The 22,527-nt window shown below is 40.2% G+C and overlaps 1 protein-coding gene across 2 annotated transcripts; it reads right to left on the bottom strand.

Annotated features, from left to right (window-relative positions):
* Window positions 1–589: 589 nt before the first annotated feature.
* On the bottom strand, window positions 590–22,338 carry RBBP4 (RB binding protein 4, chromatin remodeling factor). 2 transcript variants are annotated; one of them, XM_060625052.3, is made up of 12 exons: window positions 22,176–22,338; window positions 21,440–21,587; window positions 16,353–16,498; window positions 9,726–9,899; window positions 9,259–9,374; window positions 8,981–9,141; window positions 8,758–8,884; window positions 8,543–8,620; window positions 6,659–6,735; window positions 6,495–6,552; window positions 6,294–6,404; window positions 590–1,600 (listed from the first exon to the last, which is right to left on the bottom strand). In XM_060625052.3, the coding sequence occupies exons 1-12, from the start codon at window positions 22,189–22,191 to the stop codon at window positions 1,535–1,537; spliced, it is 1,278 nt and encodes a 425-aa protein (XP_060481035.1). In that variant the 5' UTR covers window positions 22,192–22,338; the 3' UTR covers window positions 590–1,534. The 2 variants fall into 2 exon arrangements, with proteins under 2 accessions (XP_060481035.1, XP_078308231.1); XM_078452105.2 differs by lacking the exon at window positions 22,176–22,338 and adding an exon at window positions 21,729–21,831.
* Window positions 22,339–22,527: the final 189 nt, after the last annotated feature.

Consider the following 22,527-nt stretch of genomic DNA (forward strand, 5'->3'; position numbering starts at 1 on the left):
AAAAAAGGAACCAATCCAGATTTGAACCTAAAGGTTAAGAATACTCAGATTTTCCCAAAGACTGTGTCTCATGAAAATGATTCTGGGTCAGAGTGATCTACTCAGTTCAATTGAGTGCCTGGCAAAGAACCAGGCATTTTATCTGGTTATGGTACTTGGTGATAAAGGCTTTTAAGAGCCTATTATTTCTAACCTCTAAGTACAGACCCCAGTGAAAAATATACTGGGGAGATTCAACCTCTCTATGGGAAAAGGTTCAAACACCTTTTCCAAATTTAAAATTTGCCTTAAATGCTCTCTGCCACATTGCCTTTGAGTCTTGCAAGTCCATGTAGTTCTCTAGAGAGACTTCAAAAAGATGTGATTTTATCAAAGACTAATCCTGTGCCTCTCGGGTTCAGCGTTTTATGTCTTGCACTTTCCCTGGGAAGGAGTGAACCTCTTTTCTCTAGCTCTGGGTCTATTATATTTAATTCTGCTCTTGATAGTCAAAGACCAGAGACAATTACTGTCCTCTGAACAACCCTTCGAGAAGCCAGACTGGTGTTTGATGAATGTTATGTACTAAATAAAACCCATCAGCATGGGGTTACGTAGAAAAGCAATTTATTCCATTATAAGCACTTACACAGTTAGTCATGGAGAGTAACAGGCCTGCTGGTGAAACAGGTCACCCAAAATAGAGATGGTACCAAACTAGTGGTCAAGGACTAACTCCTTTAAAAAAAAAAAAAAAAAAAAAAAAAAAAAAAAAAAAAAAAAGCAACTCTTATCCAGGATTAATTTAATTTTAAAAACAAATACAAGCTATCAATTCACTCTTCTCAACTCAACTGGACAGTCTACCTGTGGTATAACTGTCAGGTAAAAACATACATCTTTACAACTTGGTGGTCCCAAGTTTTTTAAAAAAACCATTTCACAGAAAGGAAAGAAATATGAAAACAGCTCAAGAAATACACTAACAAGCAAAAATATATGGGGAAAGAGGAACACATAGGTTTGACTTAACTGAAGAAACAGGGGAGACTGGTCTACATAGGAAAATGTGCATCCTGGAAAGTCAGGTGTGAAGATTTCAGAAGAGGAATTTATAGGACTTGAATCTCCCCCATTTCCTGAATAAAAATGACATCGTGTGGTATTTATACTCCATGGCTCAGACACCTACCTCACTTGGCTCTATTCCTTCCTCACTTTAGCCTTAACTTAAAGGAGTCTGAAAAACTTGGGGATACAGCCTAAGAAGAAAAATAACCACACACAATATTCCCCTTTCTAAAGTGGCTACTTTAGACCTTTGTTACTAGAAAATTCCTGAAGAAAATTTAAATAGAAGTCTGTGGTTTTACTGAATCAAGTCCGCTCGTTAATATTTAGAAAACACCCTCTGTTTGGGCTAGTAACATTGTTGATGGTACCTATCATAGAGGGATAGCCAAACAAAGTCTGTGTCTCAAAACCAGTGTTAAATCAATCTCAGGGTTGAGAGGAAAAACAGGGGAGTCTAAAATCACAAGAAGTGCAGACATATCTAGGACCCTTGTCCTTCTGGATCCACGCTTCCTTCAGGGTCTTCATCATTATAAATGTTCTCTGCCTGCCCAAAAACAAGAAACAGAGAAAGGGCATTTAGTAAACATGAAAGATATTTCTTGAAGTTAAAGTTTCAAAAACAGATCAGGCCAGAGAGACAGAATGAACCAGAGTCTCTGTAGCAACTATTCAGCTTTGCAGTTGCTGCATGAAAGCAACCATTGACCATCTGAAAATGAATGGGTATGGCTATGTTCCAATAAAAACAGGCAGCTGGCCCACAGGCCAAGTAGATTAGGACATTCCCACAAAACTGAAGTATGGTTACTGTTTGTCTTCACACTCAACCTTCAGGAGTCCTTTTATTGGACGTTAGTCACAAGAGTCAAAAAGTAAAAACGACAGGGGCGCCTGGGTGGCTCAGTTGGTTGAGCGTCAGACTTCGGCTCAGGTCATGATCTCACAGTTTGTGGGTTCAAGCCCCGCATCAGGCTCTGTGCTGACAGCTCAGAGCCTGGAGCCTGCTTCAGATTCTGTGTCTCCCTCTCCCTGTCCCTCCCCTGCTTGCGCTCTCTCTCAAAAAAAATATAAAACATTAAAAAAAAATTTACAAAATTAAAAAAAGTAAAAACACCACAAATGCCCATCAAATGATGAATAAATAAAAATGGTATGTGGCGGGGCGCCTGGGTGGCTCAGTTGGTTAAGCGGCCAACTTCGGCTCAGGTCGTGATCTCGCGGTCTGTGAGTTCAAGCCCTGCGTCGGGCTCTGTGCTGACAGCTCAGAGCCTGGAGCCTGTTTCGGATTCTGTGTCTCCCTCTCTCTCTGACCTTCCCCTGTTCATGCTCTGTCTCTCTCTGTCTCAAAAATAAACGTTAAAAAAAAAAAAATTAAAAAAAAAAAATGGTATGTGGCAATAAAAAAAAGGTAGTCACATATTGTATTATTTAGTTTATATTAAGTGTCCAGAACAGGCAAATCTGTAAAGTGGACTGGGGATTGCCTACTGCTGGGTGGACTGGAGAAAAATAGGGAGTGATGGCTAATGGGTATGCAGTTTTTCTGAGGGGTAAATTACTGTGGTGACGGTTGCATAATTCTGTGATTACAGTAAAAAATAAATAAGCATTCATTAAGAGACCCCCCCCCCCCCTGCAACCATGGGTTTCAAATCTCAATTTATGAATATTTTTAAAAGAAAATTGCTCTAGGGGCGCCTGCGTGGCTCAGTTAGTTGGGCGTCCAACTTCGGTTCAGGTCATGATCTTGCAGGTCATGGGTTCGAGCCCCACATCGGGTGCTCTGCTGTCAGCATGGAGCCTGCTTCAGATCCTGTCTCCCTCTTTCTCAATGCCCCTCCCCTGCTTGTGCATGTGCTTGCTCTCTCTCTAAAAAAAAAAAAAAAAAAAAAAAAAAAAAAAAAAAAAGTAAAAAGAAAAAAGAAAACTGCTCTAGCATAAAATAAACTCTACTTCTATCATTTGATGAAAAACTTGCAGCCAAAGGCATAATCATAAATACAGAAAATACTTTTATTTGGGGAAAGTTAACTGTTCTTACTTAGCATCTACTGTGCACAAATCACTAGGCTAGGTGCTGCAGAGGATGGGACAGTCTTATCTTTAAAAAGCCTGTGATTTGGGGCGCCTGGGTGGCGCAGTCGGTTAAGCGTCCGACTTCAGCCAGGTCACGATCTCGCGGTCCGTGAGTTCGAGCCCCGCGTCAGGCTCTGGGCTGATGGCTCGGAGCCTGGAGCCTGTTTCCGATTCTGTGTCTCCCTCTCTCTCTGCCCCTCCCCTGTTCATGCTCTGTCTCTCTCTGTCCCAAAAATAAATAAAAAACGTTGAAAAAAAAAAAAATAAAAAAAAAAAATAAATAAAATAAAAAGCCTGTGATCTGACTGCAACAGGAATGTATACGATTTTGTAATGTTTTCTGACAACGAATGTGTAACTGTCTTTTTCACCCAAAGGTATCTAACAATTCAATTCAATCCTGACACTAACTACACCTAGAAGTAGTGTCAGACTCCATAGGTTTAAGGGCCTGGTCCCACAAGACTATAATCCTCACTTCAGAGGCCAGTGTCAAGCCGAGTGCCCCGACTAACCATGTACTTCTGTCCAACTTGCCTATAAAACTTGGGGGTTTCCACAGGCTGCCCTCCCACCCCCTGCCATCTTAGATTTGATAATTTGCTGGAATGACTCATAAAATCATGAAAACTTTTATTTAGTATCAGCAGTTTACAACTTAAAACTCAGGAATAGTCAAATGGCAGTGATGCCCAGGGCACGGTGAAAAGGGAGCACAGAGCGTCCATGCCTTCCCTAGGCAGCATCGATCTATTTAACAACTTGGAAGCTCATTGCATTGAGAAGTTTTATAGAGGCTTTTCAAGAGTCTTTACAGAGCGCAATCCCCTCTGCTTGTGGGTGGGAGGGACTGAAAAGTTTTCCAATCAACTGTTCAGTCTTTTGGGAGTCCAGACCTATCCTAAGGCTATCCAGTGGCCCTAAGTTACCTCCTTAGCCTAAACTCAGGCGTGGCCAAAAGGGGCTCTTTATAAATAGGAATAGAGACTTCTACCACTCTGACAATCCCAAAGGTTTTAGGACCTCTGTGCTAGGAACCTGGACAAAGACCAAATATTTATTTTATAACTCTCCTTTTCTTTTACCACAATTCTAAAAAAAACAAGTAAAGGAAATACCTGGCCTGCCTGAAGATAATGTAGTTCAATCTACTACAACAATCCCATGGGAACAACTAAAATATTTTTAATTTACAGGCTATCCAAGGCAGACTATTTCACTTTTCCGTCTTTAATTTTTATATTAATTTTATGTGGGTACAATACAAGGAAAAAGGTGAGCCAGATTTTCTGTTTACACATATTAACACAGAATTATTACTAAAAGGAATAAAGAAGAAATAAAAATACCCCCTAAATATACCAACCACATTTTGACAAATAGCCTTCTAAATAGTTACACATAATTTTTAAAAAATGTTTATCTTTGAGAGTGCACGCATATAGGCACACCCAGGCACCCCTAATTAAACACTAGCTACAATAATTTTAACATGAGGGATTACAGCATGCTATTGTTCTACAATCTGCCCTTTTCCTACTTAAAATGTCATGGGTATCTTATAAAAACAAAGCCCATTTCTTTTTGATACATAATATTCCAAAGTACAGATACACCACACAATATGTTAATCTCAGGAGCACCTGAGCTGGGTGGCTCAGTCAGTTAAAACATTGGACTTCCGCTCAGGTCATGATCTCATGGTTTGTGAGTTCAAGCCCTGTGTCCAGCTCTATGCGAACAGCTGACAGCCTGGAGCCTGCTTTGAATTCTGTGTCTCCCTCTCCCTCTGCCCCTCCCCTACTCACGCTATTTTAAAACTAAAATAAACATTTAAAAAAATCTGTGGTAAACACATAAAATTTACCATCTTGGGGCGCCTGGATGGCTAAGGCAGTTAAATATCTGATTCTTAATTCTGACTCAGGTCACGATCCCAGTTTGTGGGACTGAGCGTCAGGATCAGGGCTGACACCACAGAGCCCGCTTGGGATTCTCATTCTCCCCCTCTCAGCCCCTCCCCCACTTGCACACATGCTCTCTCTCTCCAAAAAAACTTACGAAAAATATCTTAAATTTACCATCTTAACCACTTTTTAAAAGCATTTCATTTTTGAGACAGTGTGAGTGGGGAAGGGGCAAGGGACACAGCAGATCCAAAGTGGGCTCTGCACTGATAGCAGTGAGCCTGATGCGGGGCTTGAACTCACCTAACCAGGAGATCATGACCTGAGCTGAAGTGAGACCGACTGAGTCACCCAGACACCCCCATGTGAATCATTATTAAGTGTACGGTTCAGAGGCATTAAGCCCATTCACCTTATGTCTAACTATCAACCACCATCCATCTCCAGAAGGCAAGTGTTTCTAACTCTGCTATATATTAGACATCATAGTTATCTTTTATTAAATTCCAAGCTCTCTGGAAATTCAAAGAATTGACCTCAATCACCTCCAGCTGGGGTATAAAGGGCAGGGATGTTTTCAGCATCTACTAAAATTTCATGGAGAAATGATAGTATTTGATGCTGTGCCACTGTGGTAGGCATGTGCTGGGCATGTTCATAAGCCACTTCAAAGGAATGCCATTCTCAAAGATTCAACTGCCAGCAAAGAGGGGAAAGCAGAAGGCAAGCCAACAGCAAGGAGGTTATTATAGTCTAGAAAGTAGTAGTAAGAATCTGACAAAAACTAGGGTGTGTAGTAGAAACAGGAAAGTAGGTATGTAAGTGTGTATTCTGTAAGAGGAGTATAGATATGACCCTGCAGACAGACAATGTTAAACCTGGTAAGTGAACTAGACTTAGAAGTCTAGTGATAATAGAAAACTCTTGAGTTTTCAAGTTGGAAGACCTGGAGAAGACACTAGAGCCATATAGGAAACAGGAAAATCAGGAGGAAAGGGGAGTAAGGTAAAGGGGGAGAGAAGTTTGGTTTCGGGGGAGAGAAGTTTGGTCTCTTTGAGTTTGAAACACCACTGGGACAAGGAGATAAAGGTAACAAGCAGACACTTGAAAATGATAATGTACAGCTAAGTGCTAAAGTCATACTCAGGAATAAACTGACCAGAGAGGCCAGTGGTATTCATTAAAGTCTATAAATATGAAGTGACACTACACCTCATTTACCTAACCTCCCCCAAATAAATGATTAACACTTACCATTTGCCAAACCTGCATGATATTATCTTCTGATACAGAACAAATCACCCAAGGTTCATTGGGATTCCAGGAGAAATCAGATATCTTGGCAGTGTGACCACCATGAATAAACTGCAAGAGGGAGAAAAACAAAGATATGAGGAACAGATAGAGGACAATAAATACAGACTATTTCAATACTACTCAGTGTGCGTAACATACCAACAATTCTGGTGGCCCATCTTCTGCATCCTCTGGGGATTGTTCCTCTCCAATTTTACTAACACAAGAAAATTTTTATAAGTTAAAACATTTATCCTGAGTAACTAATTTGGGAAAGTATAAATAAAGTTAACTCCACAAAAAGTAACTAACACAAGATTTACCTTAAATCCCAGACGTTCAGTCTGCGATCAGTACCACTGGAAGCCAAAATAGTCTCATTGTGAGGCGACCACTGAACCTATAGTAAGAATGAAGGAAACAGAAAAGCGTTTAGAAAATTCAGGGAGAGGGGCACCTAGGTGGCTCAGTCAGTAAGTGTTCGACTTCAGCTCAGGTTGTGATCTCACGGTTCATGAGTTCGAGCCCCACGTCGGGCTCTGTGCTGACAGCTCAGAGCCTGGAGCCTGCTTCCGATTCTGTGTCTCCTTCTCTCTCTGTTCCTCCCCCACTCACGTTCTGTCTCTCTCTCTCAAAAAACAAATAAACATTAAAAAAAAAAAATTAAAAATTGAGGTGAAAATACCTAAATTATATTTAACAATTAAAACATTTTTTTGTAAATAAAAGAAGAAATCAATGTATTTTAGATGTTATAAAACTTGACAGCTAGATAATATTGTTTCTTATATGGAAATAATCTATCACTAAACCTAGGAAGTCAGCTTTTGTTCTTTCTCACTTTACATGTATGTATTTTAAAGATTTTTAAACTTTAAAGTAGGCTCCACACCCAAAGTGGGGCTTGCACACACGACCCCAAGATCAAGAGTTGCATGCTCCACCAACTGAGCCAGCCAAGTGCTCATCTTATATTTTTGAGGATCTGATCTTATCTATTCTTACTAATTCTGGCTTCTGGCTGAATGTAATCCAATTCTGACCTTAGAACCAAAATGCAAAACACATACACACAATATCTATTTTCTCAAATACTTACTATGAATTCAGCACTATAAAACTGATAAAAAATGACTTACAATAATGACTTTATTAAAGTAAGCTACTACACACACAACAAAATCACACATTGTTACACTGTTTGATAAGAAAGTCCTAGGTTCACGGTACGGATAAGAGTGCATTAGTGACCAATCCTTAGGGAGGAATTTAGACATACTCCTGGCAAGAATACCATTACAGGCAAGGACAAAGAGACAGAGTAAAGACAAAATGTTCACTGGAGAGGCTGAGAGTAGAAAATAAGGTTAAGTGAGACTAAGTGCATGGGAAAATGGCTCACCTAGAGACTAGTTCAGAGGCCACTTTCACACAACCAAAATTAAATTTGACCACTTTTAGGTTCTTAACACCTGACCATCTTTTATTATGGTGACTCTAAATGGGCCTTTCCTTGCTACAGAATTGTAAGCTCTTTGACAGCAAAGACTAGAACATATTCCTCACAGTTTTCCAGCAATAAGCTTTGAACATAGTGCAACATTTCTTGACTGAGTCAGTTTTTCCAGATTAAGAAAGGAGCTTAAACTCATGAGGCAGGAAACATGGGAGCTAGCACTTTAGGCTTCAACTACAAAATCAACAGACATGGTAAGTTCTGGAAATAAGGTAAGAGACAAGCGTCAGAGACAAGAATAAAATCAGACCCTAATTTTCCTTCTTCTTTTTTTTTTTGGTTTAATTTTTTAAGTTTATTTATTTTGAGAGAGAGAAAGAGGGAGGGGGGGAAGGGCAGACAGGGAAGGAGATGGAGAATCCCAAACAGGCGTGCAGCCTGACACGGGGCTTGAACTAACTGGGAGATCATGATCTGAGCCAAAGTCGGACACCTAAACGACTGAGCCACCCAGGCGTCCCCAGGCACTAATTTTCTTAATACCTCAAGAATGTAAGTGGCCAATGACCAGTTTGAGGAAGTATAGAAATAACAATCCCAATTCCTACAGAGATTAGCATAGACATGTAGAAGGTTTTTATTATTTATAGTAATGGGATAAGCCACAAGTGTGCCTACTCACACATCCAGGTTTTCCTTAAAGAAAAAAAAAAAAAAAAAAAAAAAAAAAAAGCATGTTAGTTTCTCTTACTTGGAATATTTCATCCTTATGTGATTCAAAGGAATGCAACTTAAGTTTCAGATTTCTCAGATCCCACAAAGCAACGGTCTACATACAAAAAGGAAAGCAAGAACAATAAATTTTTTTTTAATGAGAAGAAATTCCGTAACTAAAAGATCTCTATGCATTCAAAGGAAGCCAGAGAAATTCACCCTATGTTTTTTCTTAAAATAAAACAAACTGACCTTGTCAGCTGATCCTGTGGCAAGAATGAACTCACTGTAAGGATTGAAAGATAGGCAGTTCACTTCAGCAGTGTGAGCATCAACTGAGTGGCTTGGTTTGGAAGTATTGTTTGAACGAGTATCCCAGCTTTGATAAAAAAGAAAAAACAGGAAAAAAGCTTAAAATAGGTAACAATATAAAACTTAGATAACAAAGAAAAAATTAAAACACGATTCTACTCACATCATAAGTTTCTGATCATCAGCAACTGACCCAAACAGAGACTCATGGAGCAGATGCCAGGAAACGTCTTCTACTACTGCTGTATGCCCTGTAAAGATGGTCTTCGCATCCACAACTTTTCCTTCCTTTGGAACAGCACTGATGTCCCAGAGGCAGATGGTCTTAAATGTAAAATTAACTATTATATAAATGGAAGATTCTCACTTTCCCACACACCCCAGAAAAGAAACCAACTGATAACTAGCCCAGATTTGCTTCAAAATGGGAAGGATACGCACATGGTCATCTGAAGCACTAAGTAAGTGCCCACTGAGATTTGGGTTCCAAGAAAGCCCATAGCCTTCCTTCTGATGTCCACGGAGACGCAGGTCAGGGTTGCACTCACCAGAAGGGTCTGCAAAGTAACAGACATATCAAGACTATCCAGAGCTCACTTCCTCCTTGGGTCTACTAAACATAATGGAATTTTGATCAAGAGTTTGAAGGCTCTTCATATCTACAGCGATACAGACCCATTATGATCAAAGACAGAATGCTTAAAATTAAAATAAGCATCACTCTATTCTGTGTAAAAAAGCACTTTTTTCCCCACCTGGGTAAGAAGAATGAAGAATACCACACATACCAGTATAAATCACCAGTATAAATTATACAAAGAATAACAAGCAATTAAATTCCAATTGAGTGGAGCAATGTATTCCCACAGCGACTCATTATCTGTATTTGAACTAAAGAGGGCAGGTACCTGGTTTGGAAGGATGTTTGGTATAGTCAAAAACAAGAACATCGCTGGATGGAGTCTTTGTTGCAATGATGCAAGGGTTCTGGGGCATATAGCGTGCCCTGTTTACTTCTCCTTCATGGTTGATCTTGATCTCTATTTCAATTTTTCCACTAACTGAGCCAAAACCTCCAAATTCTGTAAATAAGAAATTGCAAATGAGGACAAAGCAAGAGATACCCTATGTCACTCAAATGATGACACAGGCCAAGTTTGCTTTTTATCAGCAAACTGATGTAAGAGAAGTAATCTAGACATTTGTCAGCAGTATAAAGTGTTTTCACACCTTTTATTGATTCTTATTGCAATACTACACAGTAGAGAACAGTTAATATCCTCAGAATTTTTACAAAGAAAAACAGAAATTTGGAGTACCTCCATTAACGTGTTCCTAGTGACATGACTTTGGCAGAACCTAATGTGAATCCCCATTTTTTGATTCCCAGTCTAGTATTCTTTCAGCCATTAACTACACCAACTCTGGAGAGTTGTATAATTAATAAATATATATGCTATCTAAAAGTAGGAACACTATACCAATTCCACTTCAAAAGTAGGTTCTTGGGGTGCTTTGGTGGCTCAGTTTGTTAAGCATTCAACTTCAAGTCAGGTCATGATCTCACTCACTGCTGTCAGCGCAGAGCCTGCTTCAGATTGTCTCCCTCTCTCTGTCCCTCCCCTGCTGGAGTTCTCCCTCTCCCTCTCTCAAAAATAATAAACAAATCAAAAAGCAGATTCTCAAGCAATTAAAAAAAATTTTTAACCTTTATTTATTATTTTTGAGAGGCAAAAAGAGACAGTGTGCAAGCAGGGGAGGGGCAGAGAGAGACAGGGAGACAGAATCCGAAGGAAGCTCCAGGCTCTCAGCACACAGCCCGACATGGGGATCAAACCCACAAACTGTGAGATCATGACCTGTGCTGAAGTTAGACGCTTAACCGAATGAACCACCCAAACACCCGTCAATAATCAATTTTTAAATCTCACTTAAAATACCGAAAGTGCTGAATAAACAGAACCTAAGTTACTATTTTAATGAATATTAGAGTACACAGTATGCCAGGTACTAAAGAGTTCTTCCTATACCATTTATTTGAAGACCTAGTTTGGAATGTCCTTTCTGAAATACCATCACACCATTATCTTTTCCCTATACCATTTCTTTTAGTCCAGTGACAAAACACAGAGCCCAAGAGGTAGTTTCGTTTTCCTAACCCCCACTTACATATGCCAACCATGATCCTTAGCTGAAATAAACCAGGCAAAGAATAGATAAAAACATTTCTTATTCACATTTGACTACTGTATGCACTTAGTTCTCCCAAGTGTCACCATAAAATGTATAACAATATAATTTGTGATTATGTAAATCTTGGCAAAGCAACATATAAACAAACAAAGGTAGTTAACTATCACTCAAAGAATTACAAAAGGCAGAATAAGATATCTAAGTAAGAGTCGGATGTTGGCCTAACTGCCACTTAGCTTAGTGATTTGGGGGAAGACCTTCAATTTCACTGAGCCTCAAATACTTTATTCATAAAGCAAAGCTGTGAAATTAACTCGTAAATGAAAATGCTGTCAAGAGTACTGTTACTAAGTGTTACACTTTTAAGGACAAAAAAAAAATTTTTTTAAGTTTATTTGGGAGGGTGGCAGGGAGAGGGAAAATCCCCAAAAGGCTCTGTGCTGTCAGTGTTGAGCCCAACATGGGGCTTGATCTCATGAACAGTGATCACGGCCTGAGCTGAAACCAAGAGTTAGACAGTTAACCAACTGAACCACCCAGGCACCCCAGGACCAAAATCTTTTTAAAAAGCAAGGATATAGATGGGTAATATGGCTGGCAGATTAGATAACTTTCAACTTCCAAGTTAACTTTTAGACGTTGAAATGCAAATGTTTCATACAGGCTAAAAATCTAAAAATAAAAGCTCAAAATAGACACTAAAAGAGAAAAAAAAACACGTTACATGAATTTTCCCCCAGAACTCTAGACCATGAGCATCTATGATGTAAAAAAAGAAGGCATGATAGGATGTGATTGCAAGGAACTTTCAGTCCAAACACACACAGATAAAATGTAACTACAGATGACTATGACAAAAAAGAACTACCAGAAAACAGATACCAATAACAAGGGAAGAACAACAGCTGGCACAGAGCCTGCAGAGCAAGGGTATTAACTACAGAATGTGGGGTATTTTGGTGTGGGATACATACTAAACAGAGGAACTCTAACTGTGGATAAAGTACAGTAATAAGTCAGCTTAGAGGATTCACAATTGAGTTTCTGTGAAGATGATGACTTATCAATTTAAAAAATAATTAGGGGTTCTCAAGTTAAAGCTGGTATATGAAAGGCCAAAACTGAAATAGGAAAGATTGAGGTATCAATGTACAATAATTAAATGGCTATCAAAGTCCAGTTATATTTCTATTTTGTTTGCTTCTCTCCATATAAAATGGTATTAAAAAAACTTGAGCTATAATGTAGTATAAGTGCCTAGTTTGACAAATTTTTACAAATGTATACACTAGGAAAACCACCACCCAGATCAAAATACAGAAATTTCCAGCCTCCCAGAAGGTACTATCGTGTCCCTCCCAGCCAGTATTTTCCCCAACAAACTAGGTAACCGGCACTGACTTCTACCTCTAAGCCACTCTTTCAGCCCATAAAAACCTTTTCCCTATAAAGAGTAAACTCTAATATCCGTTAACTATCTCATCATGATTTAATAGTTTATTATGTATAATTCAGACAAAAGACTAAAAGATATCTTAAAAAAAAAATTCCCCAAACAAGTTGCTAGAAATAAACTTGATATTGGACGATCTTGGTAACAGAGTCATTTAAACGTAAATTTTAGAGGCACCTGGGTGGCTCAGTCAGTTGTGACTTGATCTTACAGTTAGTAGGTTCAAGCCCCAAGCCCTAAACCCCACAATGGGCTTTGCGCTGACAGAGTGGTGTCTGCTTCAGATTGTGTCTCCTTCTCTTTGTCCTTCCTCTGCTTGCTTGTGTGCACTTGCTCTCTCTCAAAAATAAGTATTAATAAAAATTTTTTACATCTAATCTATTTTATAAGGGCTTAAAACGTGACTATAGCCAGGCTGAACCTAATATAAACACAAATTATTTTAACGTCAAAACAAGACTAAGTCAGTTTTTAGTTTTCACTTTGGAAGTTCAATGATCTTTTGAAGCTATCTGACACCAATTACCCAAAACCAAATGGGGTCAAGTGGATGGTAACTCATTACAATAGTTCAATCTGAGAGTCCAGGACATTTCATCTGAGAGTGAGAGAGACTAGTAAGCTATCTACTTCACCACCACCCAAGAGACACTATGATATTATGTACTTCCATCATTGTTAAGACCATATGGAGAGAAGCCTATCCAGTGATCTGAAGATGGGGGGAGAGAGAGGGAAGGGAAGTAAAGAGAAGAGGGAGAAATGGGAGATAAGCTATGTAACCTTAGGGCAAGTTACGAAACATCTATGAGTATCAGTTTCCTTGTGAGGATTAAATAGGATGATTTATATAGTGGTACAAATATAATTACTGGTATTTTAAATTGTTTCTCCATAATTAAACATTAATTAAGGGGGATGAAGCAAAAATTGGCTTGATGCTGTTCAAAAAACTCAATTACCAGAAAAAGACTTGAGTATATATGTTAAAAAATGCCACTTCTAAAACCAGTGAAGAAAACAATTTGCCAGCAAATGGTTTTTAAAAAATTGGTGGGGTGCCTGGGTAGCTCAGTTGGCTAATAAGTTTCCAACTCTTGATTTTGGCTCAGGTCTTGATCTCACAGTGGGATTGAGCCCCTCGTGGGGCTTCGAGCTGACAGTGCAGGGTCTGCTTGGGATTCTCTTTCTCCCTCTCTCTCTGTCCCTCCCCTGCTCAGGCATGGGCTCTCAAAATAAACAAACATTAAAAAAAAAAAAAAAAACATTTAAAAAATAAATAAAGTAAGATAAAAAATTGCTAACCACTTAGAAAAATGCTTAGATTCCTACTCTGTACCCAATACCAAAACAAATACCAGGAAGATTATAGTTTTAATGGTTAAAACATAAGTACCAGAAAACAACAGCTAAATATTTTAAAATCTTGGAATGATGAAGGCATTTCAAAGAATGACACAATATCTGAAGGACATCAGAGAAAAGTTGGACAGGTAAATCCAATGCTGCCGAGGGCATGGAGAAACATACAAATACGATTGCTATTGGTGGGATTGAATGTTTTTTGGAGGGCAGTTTTGCTCTGATTGGCCTTCCACTTAGAAAATTTATCCTGTAATGGGGCGCCTGGGTGGCTCAGTTGGTTAAGCATCTGACTTCGGCTCAGGTCATGATCTCACTGTTTGTGAGTTAGAGCCCCATGTCGGGCTCTGTGCTGACAGCTCAGAGCCTGGAGCCTGCTTTGGATTCTGTGTCTCCCTCTTTCTCTGCTTCTGCCCCACTCATGCTGTCTCTCTCAAGAATGAATAAACATCAAAAAAAAAAAAATTAAAAAAGAAAAACAAAACTTATTCTATAGTAAAACTATAAAGGACATATGGTACAAGTACTGTTTTTGAAGTCCGAAAATTGGAAACCACCTAAATGTCAAATAAGGGATAGTTAATTATGACACAGTATATAACCATCAAAAGGAAATTATGTCTAAACAAAACAAAACAAAACAAAACAAAAAAGGAGCTATGTCTTACACAAAAAGATGTTCATCAGGCCAGAAAAGCCTATTCTATGCTGTATCCCTAGTACCAAGGAAAAACCCTGGCATTCAGTATTTGCTTTGATTTTTAAAATAATTTATTACATTACCCATCAGAATATTGCTTTGTCACTAAACCAAAAATCCTATTTCAAAACAATTTATCTTCATTTTTTTAAAAGATTTTAATTAAATTTTTTCATGTTTATTTAGAGAGAGAGAGAGAGAGAGAGAGAGAACACACGCAAGTGAGGGAGGGGCAGAGAGAGAGGGAGATACAGAATTCAAAGCAGCCTCCAGGCTCTGAGCTGTCAGCACAGAGCCTGATGCAGGGCTTGAACTCCCGAACCGTGAGATCATGACCTGAGCTCCAGTCACACGCTTAACCGACTGAGCCACCCAGGCGCCCCACAATTTATCTTCATTTAATAAAAAGGAAATTAATGCTCAGAGAGGCTAAATGATTTATCCAAAACCACACAGCTAGTGAGAGGCATAACAGGATCTCAAGCCAAAATCTTCAGATTCTTAGGTTCAGTGCCCCCCCCCACCAACACTAATGCTTATCAAGAAAATAACTTCCCAATAATCATATCACATATACTTGGGTCAGTGACACAAAATCATGTTTGCAGATCATTACCTTAAGAACTTACTACTTTGCATTCTGTATCACCCTAAGGCAAATATGGAGTAATCCAAAGATTAACTGCACAGAACGATCCTGGCAAATAACTGGAGGGAGCTCAAAAGAACTTAGATAAAAAAATGGATTCTGCTAGTCAGGAGAAATCTAAGGAAAGAAACACTAAACATCCTTTTTTTTAAAAAGATCGCAAATCTCAATAAGAGTGTATCTTTTACCTCTTGGTACTAACTTGCGTTCAAGGGTAACAACAAAGGTAACTCACCCATTTCCACCTCTACTAAAAGAGAAAAAGTATTTAGTTAAACCCTTAGGTCATCTCCTAAAAATAGGATACAATTAAATGGCTCATTTCATTTTTATATACATATCAAGTGCCATGGTTGTCATTTCTACCACTTCAATCTGAGAAAGCGTAATTTAAGCCAGTGTTTCTTAGTCTTTTTCCTCCAAGAAACAAGATGTTTTATAAAACATCTTTTCTGACACTCTTGATGAAATTTTAATACCATAGATATCCTGTATATTTATGTACACCATGCACATCTGTGCTTTACACATTTAAAGAATTAAGATGGTTTTCACACATCCCACTCTCTGAGAACAAATTTTCATCCCCTTGGGGGCAATTATCTCCCAAGCTGAGAATGCATGCACAAAAACAGAAATGGTAGACTTTTGGGGCACCTGGCTGGCTCAGTCAATAGAGCATGCAACTCTTAATCTTGGGGTTTTGAGTGTGAGCCCCACGTTGGGTGTAGAGATTACTTAAATTAAAAAACAATAAAAAGGGGCACCAGGGTGGCTCAGTTGGTTAAGTGTCCGACTCTTGATTTTGGCTCAGGTCATGATCTCATGGTTCATGAGTTCGAGCCCTGCGTTGGGCTCTGTGCTGGCAGCATGGAGCCTGCTTGGCATGTTCTCCATATCACCTCCCCCCCAAATAAATAAACATAAGGAAAACGACAACAACAAAAACCTCCTTTGTAGAGAGAGGTTTATAGAAAAGGCACAGAACCATGTTATGTGTTAAGTAGCTCTTCTGAGACTTAATATCTGTACTGCAAACCCAGGCTTTCCAAAGCTCAAAATCTTATTACTAACTTGACAGGTTAATTTATCAAACTTAACATTCGTTTCATGATACTTCAAAAATATAAAAAATATAACCCACACATTATTCCTTCTTTTGTTTTTAAGAGTCCTACCTCCTTTCTCACTATCGTAGTGGGAAGCATCAAACTGAGCATCATCGTTAGGGAGCTGCACACTGGCTATCACAAGGTGGTTTTGTTCATCCGACGTGTGTGTTCCCAGGACAAGTCGATGAATGCTGAAGTCTTTCCCTTCTGGTCTGTTAACAGCAACATATGGTCACTATTCAAATTAGCAACACTGATAGAGACAATGAAGTAGTGATATACATATACATGCAAAAAGGCACTATTATAACCAGGTTTTGAGAGGACAGTCATTATGAGCCACATTTCTAACTTTTAAAAAAATTTTTTAACGTTTATTTACTTTTGAGAGATAGACAGCATGAGCAAAGGAGGGGCAGAGAGAGAGGAAGACACAGAATCCAAAGCAGGCTCCAGGCTCCAAGCTGTCAGCACAGAGCCCTACGTGGGGCTTGAACTCACGAATTGTGAGATCATGACCTGAGCTGAAGTCGGACACTTAACTGACTGAGCCACCCAGGCACCCCTACACATTTCTGACTTTTAATGTATCTTCCATAGAGAAGACTACATAGCACTTAATAGGACTACATAGCACTTAATTTTCTTAACTTGACAAAAAATTTATAATTACTTTGGGTAAAACATCTAAGAGAATAAAATGTGAATTAATTTCTCACCCTCCACAATGGGTTGGAGGTAAACAAAGTAATTGCTGCGTACACTAACACTTCAGGTTACTTCATTAATTTCATTAAAAGGTATAGGAAAGAAAATAATTATTAGATAAACTAATTGTTCAAATATTTACTAAGTGCCTAATCAGTGACACATTGTGCCAAAAACTACTAAGTACAAAAAATGATTAAGACATGATTCATGCCCTTAAAAAACCAGGGGCAATTAATCACATATACAAATAATTAAAATACAAGTCAATAAATACATGAAACGTACATAAGAATATGAGAATTTAAAAATAAATAAATAGGGGCGCCTGGGAGGCTCAGTTGGTTAAGCAACTGACTTAGGCTCAGGTCATGATCTCACAGTTTGTTGAGTTCGAGCCCTGCGTCGGGCTCTGTGCTGATAGCTCAGAGCCTGGAGCCTGCTTCAGATTCTGTGTCTCCCTCTCTCTGCCCCTCCCCTACTCTCGCTCTGTGACTGTCTCCCAATAAATAAACGTTAAAAAAAATTTAAATAAATACATAAATAAATAAGATTGCTTCTGGAATTAAAGAAGTATTCATGAAAGAGGTGATATTTGAGCAGATATCAAAATGAGAGATAAAACCTAGAAGAGACAAGGGTTTTGAAAGACAGTATTCCAAAGAAAGGGAACTGAGCAAAGGGCAGGTCTACAAAATGCCAGATATCATGTTAAACACTTACAAACCATGCATCAAAAGATGAAGATGAACTTGAGGTTTAGGAAAATTAGGCAACTTGCCTAAGATCACACAACTACTAGAGGGGCACCTGGCTGGCTCAGTTGGTAGAGCATATGGCTTTAGATCTTGGGGGTCCTGAGTTTAAACCTCACGTTGGGTGTAGAGATTACTTTAAAAATAAACAAAAGAACTCACACCTACTAGGACCAACATCCCAACTGACTTTGGACATGGCAAAATGGAAAGAGAAGGCTAGAAAGCAGATTCTAGGGTACTGAGTGCCACCTTAAGGAATTCAAGACTCTATACTATAGAGGGAACAAAGGACCATGGAAAATTTCTAAGGACACAGCACCATTTGAATTATCACAGGAGGATTAATCTGACAGTGTAAAGTAGAGGTTCTTCAAGTGTGGTATCAGGACCACCAGCATCAGCATCTAGGAACTTCATCCAGAAAGGCAAATTAAGTTCTCAGATCCACTCCAGACCTACTAAATCAGAAACCTGGAATGCAGGGCACCACAATCTATTTTACAATCCCTCCAGCTGATTACAATGCATGTTAAAGTTTGAGAACCTTTGGTCTAGATAAGAGATATTATACAAATATAATTCATTGAGGCTTATAAATGAACCATCAAGTGGAGAAAAGAGAAAAACCTAGGAAATGTCAAACCAAAGTCAAGTATGATAAAGAGAAATAGGAACGATAGCAGAAAGCCGATTGGGACCTCTATGGAAAGAATATACTCAGTTTGAAAAATGTCATGTTGGGGAACCCAGTAAGATAGTTCAGAGAAGATACCAGTAGGCTGCTGAAAATTCAGGAAGAACTCAGAAATTGGGTCTAGAGATAACCAATAGAAATTCCTCTGCACAGAGGCAATAGGCATCTATATGCTACATAGAAAAAGTAGAGGAGGGGCGCCTGGGTGGTGCAGTCGGTTAAGCGTCCGACTTCAGCTCAGGTCACGATCTCGCGGTCCGTGAGTTCGAGCCCCGCGTCGGGCTCTGGGCTGATGGCTCAGAGCCTGGAGCCTGCTTCCGATTCTGTGTCTCCTCGCTCTGCCCCTACCCCCTTCATGCTCTGTCTCTCTCTGTCTCAAAAATAAATAAACGTTAAAAAAAATTAAAAAAAAAAAAAAAAAAAAAAAAAAGAAAAAGTAGAGGAAAGAAAAGAGAATTATCAACACAAAACTGGGAATGTCTACATTTAGATGGCTAAACAAAGAACCACAGGAAGTGGGGGAAAAAGATACTACAGAACTACAATAGTATTTTTTTTTAAAAAGATGAATAAACACCATCCCCACAAGAAAAAAAAGAAAACAAGAAGAAGACCAACAGACACAAAATATTAAACACTAAGCCAATAGGTATGCTTGCTTCTAAGTAATCCTTGTCTTAAAAAAATTAGCTTTGGGGCGCCTGGGTGGCTCAGTCGGTTAAGCGGTCGACTTCAGCTCAGGTCATGATCTCGCGGTCCGTGAGTTTGAGCCCCGCATTGGGCTCTGTGCTGACAGCTCAGAGCCTGGAGCCTGCTTCAGATTCTGTGTCTCCCTCTCTCTGACCCTCCCTTGTTCATGTTCTGTCTCTCCTTGTCTCAAAAATAAATAAACGTTAAAAAATAAAAAAATAAAAAAAAATTAGCTTTGGGGCTCCTGGGTGGCTCAGTCAGTTAAGTTTACGACTTCAGCTCAGGTCATCATCTCATGGTTTGGGAGTTTGAGCCCTTGCATCGGGCTCTGCACTGACCGGGCACAACTCTCTATCCCCCCTCCCCCACTCAAAATAAATAAACTTTAGTCTAATTCATTGCTTTCTAAATTGAGCTACTAACTACATTATATAGGAAGGTTTTTAAAAATATGGTTCCAGAATGATTTAGTAGGTATGCAGTGGCCAGTATTTGGGATCCACTGTTCCAATATGATGCATGCAGCTCATGATTGTGGAATCACCATTCAACTATTTTTCATCAATTACTCTGCCACCAGCTCCTAAATGGTTTGAACTACCATTGAGAACTCCTGACAGAAATGGCTCCACTTAACCTGAACTCAAGTAATTCTGATGATCAGTTAAACATGGGAATTCCTGGTCATGACAAAGCTTCTGACTCTAAATTTCTAGGTATTTTTTTAGAAGTTTGTTAAACATCATTAGGACAGATCTCCTCATTTTTAATGCCATTGTGAAGATAGCAGCCTTGTTCTTAAGTCATTAGTAAAATTTGTATCAAATTTTATTACTTGTTGAGCTGAAACATGGCCTAATTAACCATATTCTGCAAATATCTTGAATTCTAAAGACATGAATTTTGAAGAAATGGAGTTATTTAATACACAATGTAATTTTTAAATGCTATTCTGAATAGTGAAACAGTTTTATGATAGAAAACCCATTATTCCAACAGGCACACTGGTTTTTATAAAACCTTGTATTATTTAAATTCACCTTCATCTTTGCATTGTTATTTCCTCCTGGGAGACTTTCAGGATACCCTAAATTGAGGTGATTTTTTCCTTCCTCTGATAATTTTATCTGTGCCACTCTCATGATAATTATTTTTCACTGTAATATAGTAGCCCCCCCCCCCCCCTTCAGTTTGGTCAACTACAGTCCCATCCGGAAGCAGATGATCTTCCTTCTGACTTAACATCAGGTCAGTAGTAGCCTAATACTTCATCACAAGGCCCATGTCATTCACCTCACTTTATTTCATCACACGTGCATTTTATCTTCTCAACATCACAAGAAGAAGGGTGAGTACAGTGAGAAATTTTGACAGCAAGAGACCAGCTTTTATTATGGTACATTATTCACTCAGCTTTTGTTATGGTATATTATAATCATCCTGCTTTATCATTAGTCTCTTATTGTGCCTGCATTGTTTAAACTTTGTCAGTTATGCATGTATAGGAGAAAACATTAACACATAGAGTTCAGAACTATCCATGGCTTCAGGCATCCACTGGGGATCTTGGGCCATATTCCCTACAAATAAGGTTTGGGGGAGGGGAAATCTACCCCACCATATACACAAGGAGTCGAGGTAGGGAAGGTGACTTATCTCAATTTGCACACCCTGATATGCGGCACCTACCAGACCCTCAATAAATGTGAGCTAAATGAAATATTATTTTATCCTCTTAGAGGTAAGCTTCGCACGTGTAAGACACACAAGTGATTAATCTTTCACTATGTATAATTCCCTTATATAAAAACCATCCCATCCTCAGATGTTAGTTCTAAATATCCTAAGTATCTCCGTAAAACTGCTCTTAGCACATGTATCTATAATTATTAGTCTACACCAGCCTCTTCAACTAGACATGTGCTCCTTGAAGGCAGGTACCATGTCATACACATCTTTGTATTAACCAGCTACTACCTATACATTCAAACGTTTTCCTGAAAGTACTAGAATGACCCATCATGGCATTTTTGGAAAGCTGACACGTTTTATATTATTTGGCCAACTATATTCTAACAGGCTATTCATTTCATATCAGGAAAAGAAAACAAATTTTCCCTTATCAGCTAAGTTGCAAAATTATTTTTACATTTTATTTATTTTTTGGCCTAGAAAAAAACGTCACCAATAGGCTTTGATCACGTGCCCTCTCCAAGAGACTGGCGGAAAATAGGGAAAAATCAATGTGAGAAATCTCCACTGAGGAGGACACAACAAAATAACGTTCAAAAGATTCACGTCACCTGGTTACATCTGGAAGCCACTGTGCAGTTAGGCTAGGCCACTCCAGAGCATGGGTCATCACCAAATCGTAAAGAAAAGGGGTGTTCTTTTTCCATATTTTGTACTCTTCGTTGATCACACGTTCTTCTACTGCGTCATCAAAGGCTGCTAAAAAGTTAAAAACAAATTAAGTTAGCAAACACAAATGGAAACGGAGGAAACACTTCCAAAGCTACCGGCACAGCTCGATTCTGAAATGGAGATTTGCCTCAATCTCCCCCAGGCGGAGGTACCGACCCACCTCCCTACCGTCGCGGGCCCGCAACCACTCTCGGGCCAGTCACTCCGTTAGGCGTTAGGGCGACGGCGTCGAGCTCGGGAGCACGCTCCGCTACGCGCTAGGTCCACGGAGCCGGCGAGGAGGCCCGAGCACCGGCCTCTGGGATAGGGAACGGCGTAGGCACTCCCGGGAGAAGCGGGCCGACCGACAGGGAGCGCGGGGAGGGACCAAACAGCCTCCGCCGCCCCCCCCACCCCCCCACCCCGCCACTCCGGCAGCTCCACGCCGCGGCGACAGGCCTCCGCGCCGCTGGAACAGGCGCGCCGTTAGCCCGACCCGCGGGGCGATTTCTCCTCACGCCTTCGATGGTGGAGACAACACTCAAGAGTCGGGCTTGCCTTCACTGCTAGGCCCTGTCGAGGCCGCGGCGCCAGCCCGGCACCCCCGCCCTCCTGGGGCAGCCCCAACACCCTCACCTTCCTTGTCGGCCATGGCGGGCAGGCAAGCCGGGGGGATCCCGGGGTCGAGCGTTGCGGGAGGGGCGGGGAGGCTACGGGCGCTCGCTCGGCGCGCGCGGCCTCTATTGTTTCCTGCTGCCCCTGCGTGAGGGCCGACTCGCGCACCTTCGCGCCAACACTGGCCAATCCGAGCGCAGCGAACCTCGGGGTGGGCGGGGAAGCCGCGTTCGCAGCCTATCCAGATGCATAAAATCGCTTTCTGCGGGGCCCAGGCGCGCGCCCCTCCCCTGCCCCCACTCGGCCGGGAGCCGACTTCCTTCGATTGCGCGCGCGCGGAGCTGGTGGGAGGGCGCCCGCCGGGTCACGTGAG

Source organism: Panthera onca, chromosome C1 (assembly GCF_046562875.1).
Source record: "Panthera onca isolate mPanOnc1 chromosome C1, mPanOnc1 haplotype 2, whole genome shotgun sequence".
NCBI lineage: Eukaryota > Metazoa > Chordata > Mammalia > Carnivora > Felidae > Panthera > Panthera onca.

Coding starts and splice junctions, on each gene's coding strand:
- RBBP4 (XM_060625052.3), bottom strand. Junction 16,499..21,439: donor TGGCTTCCAGATGTAACCAG/GTGACGTGAATC, acceptor TGCTGTTAACAG/ACCAGAAGGGAAAGACTTCA. Junction 8,621..8,757: donor CCACAGGATCAGCTGACAAG/GTCAGTTTGTTT, acceptor TTTTGTATGTAG/ACCGTTGCTTTGTGGGATCT.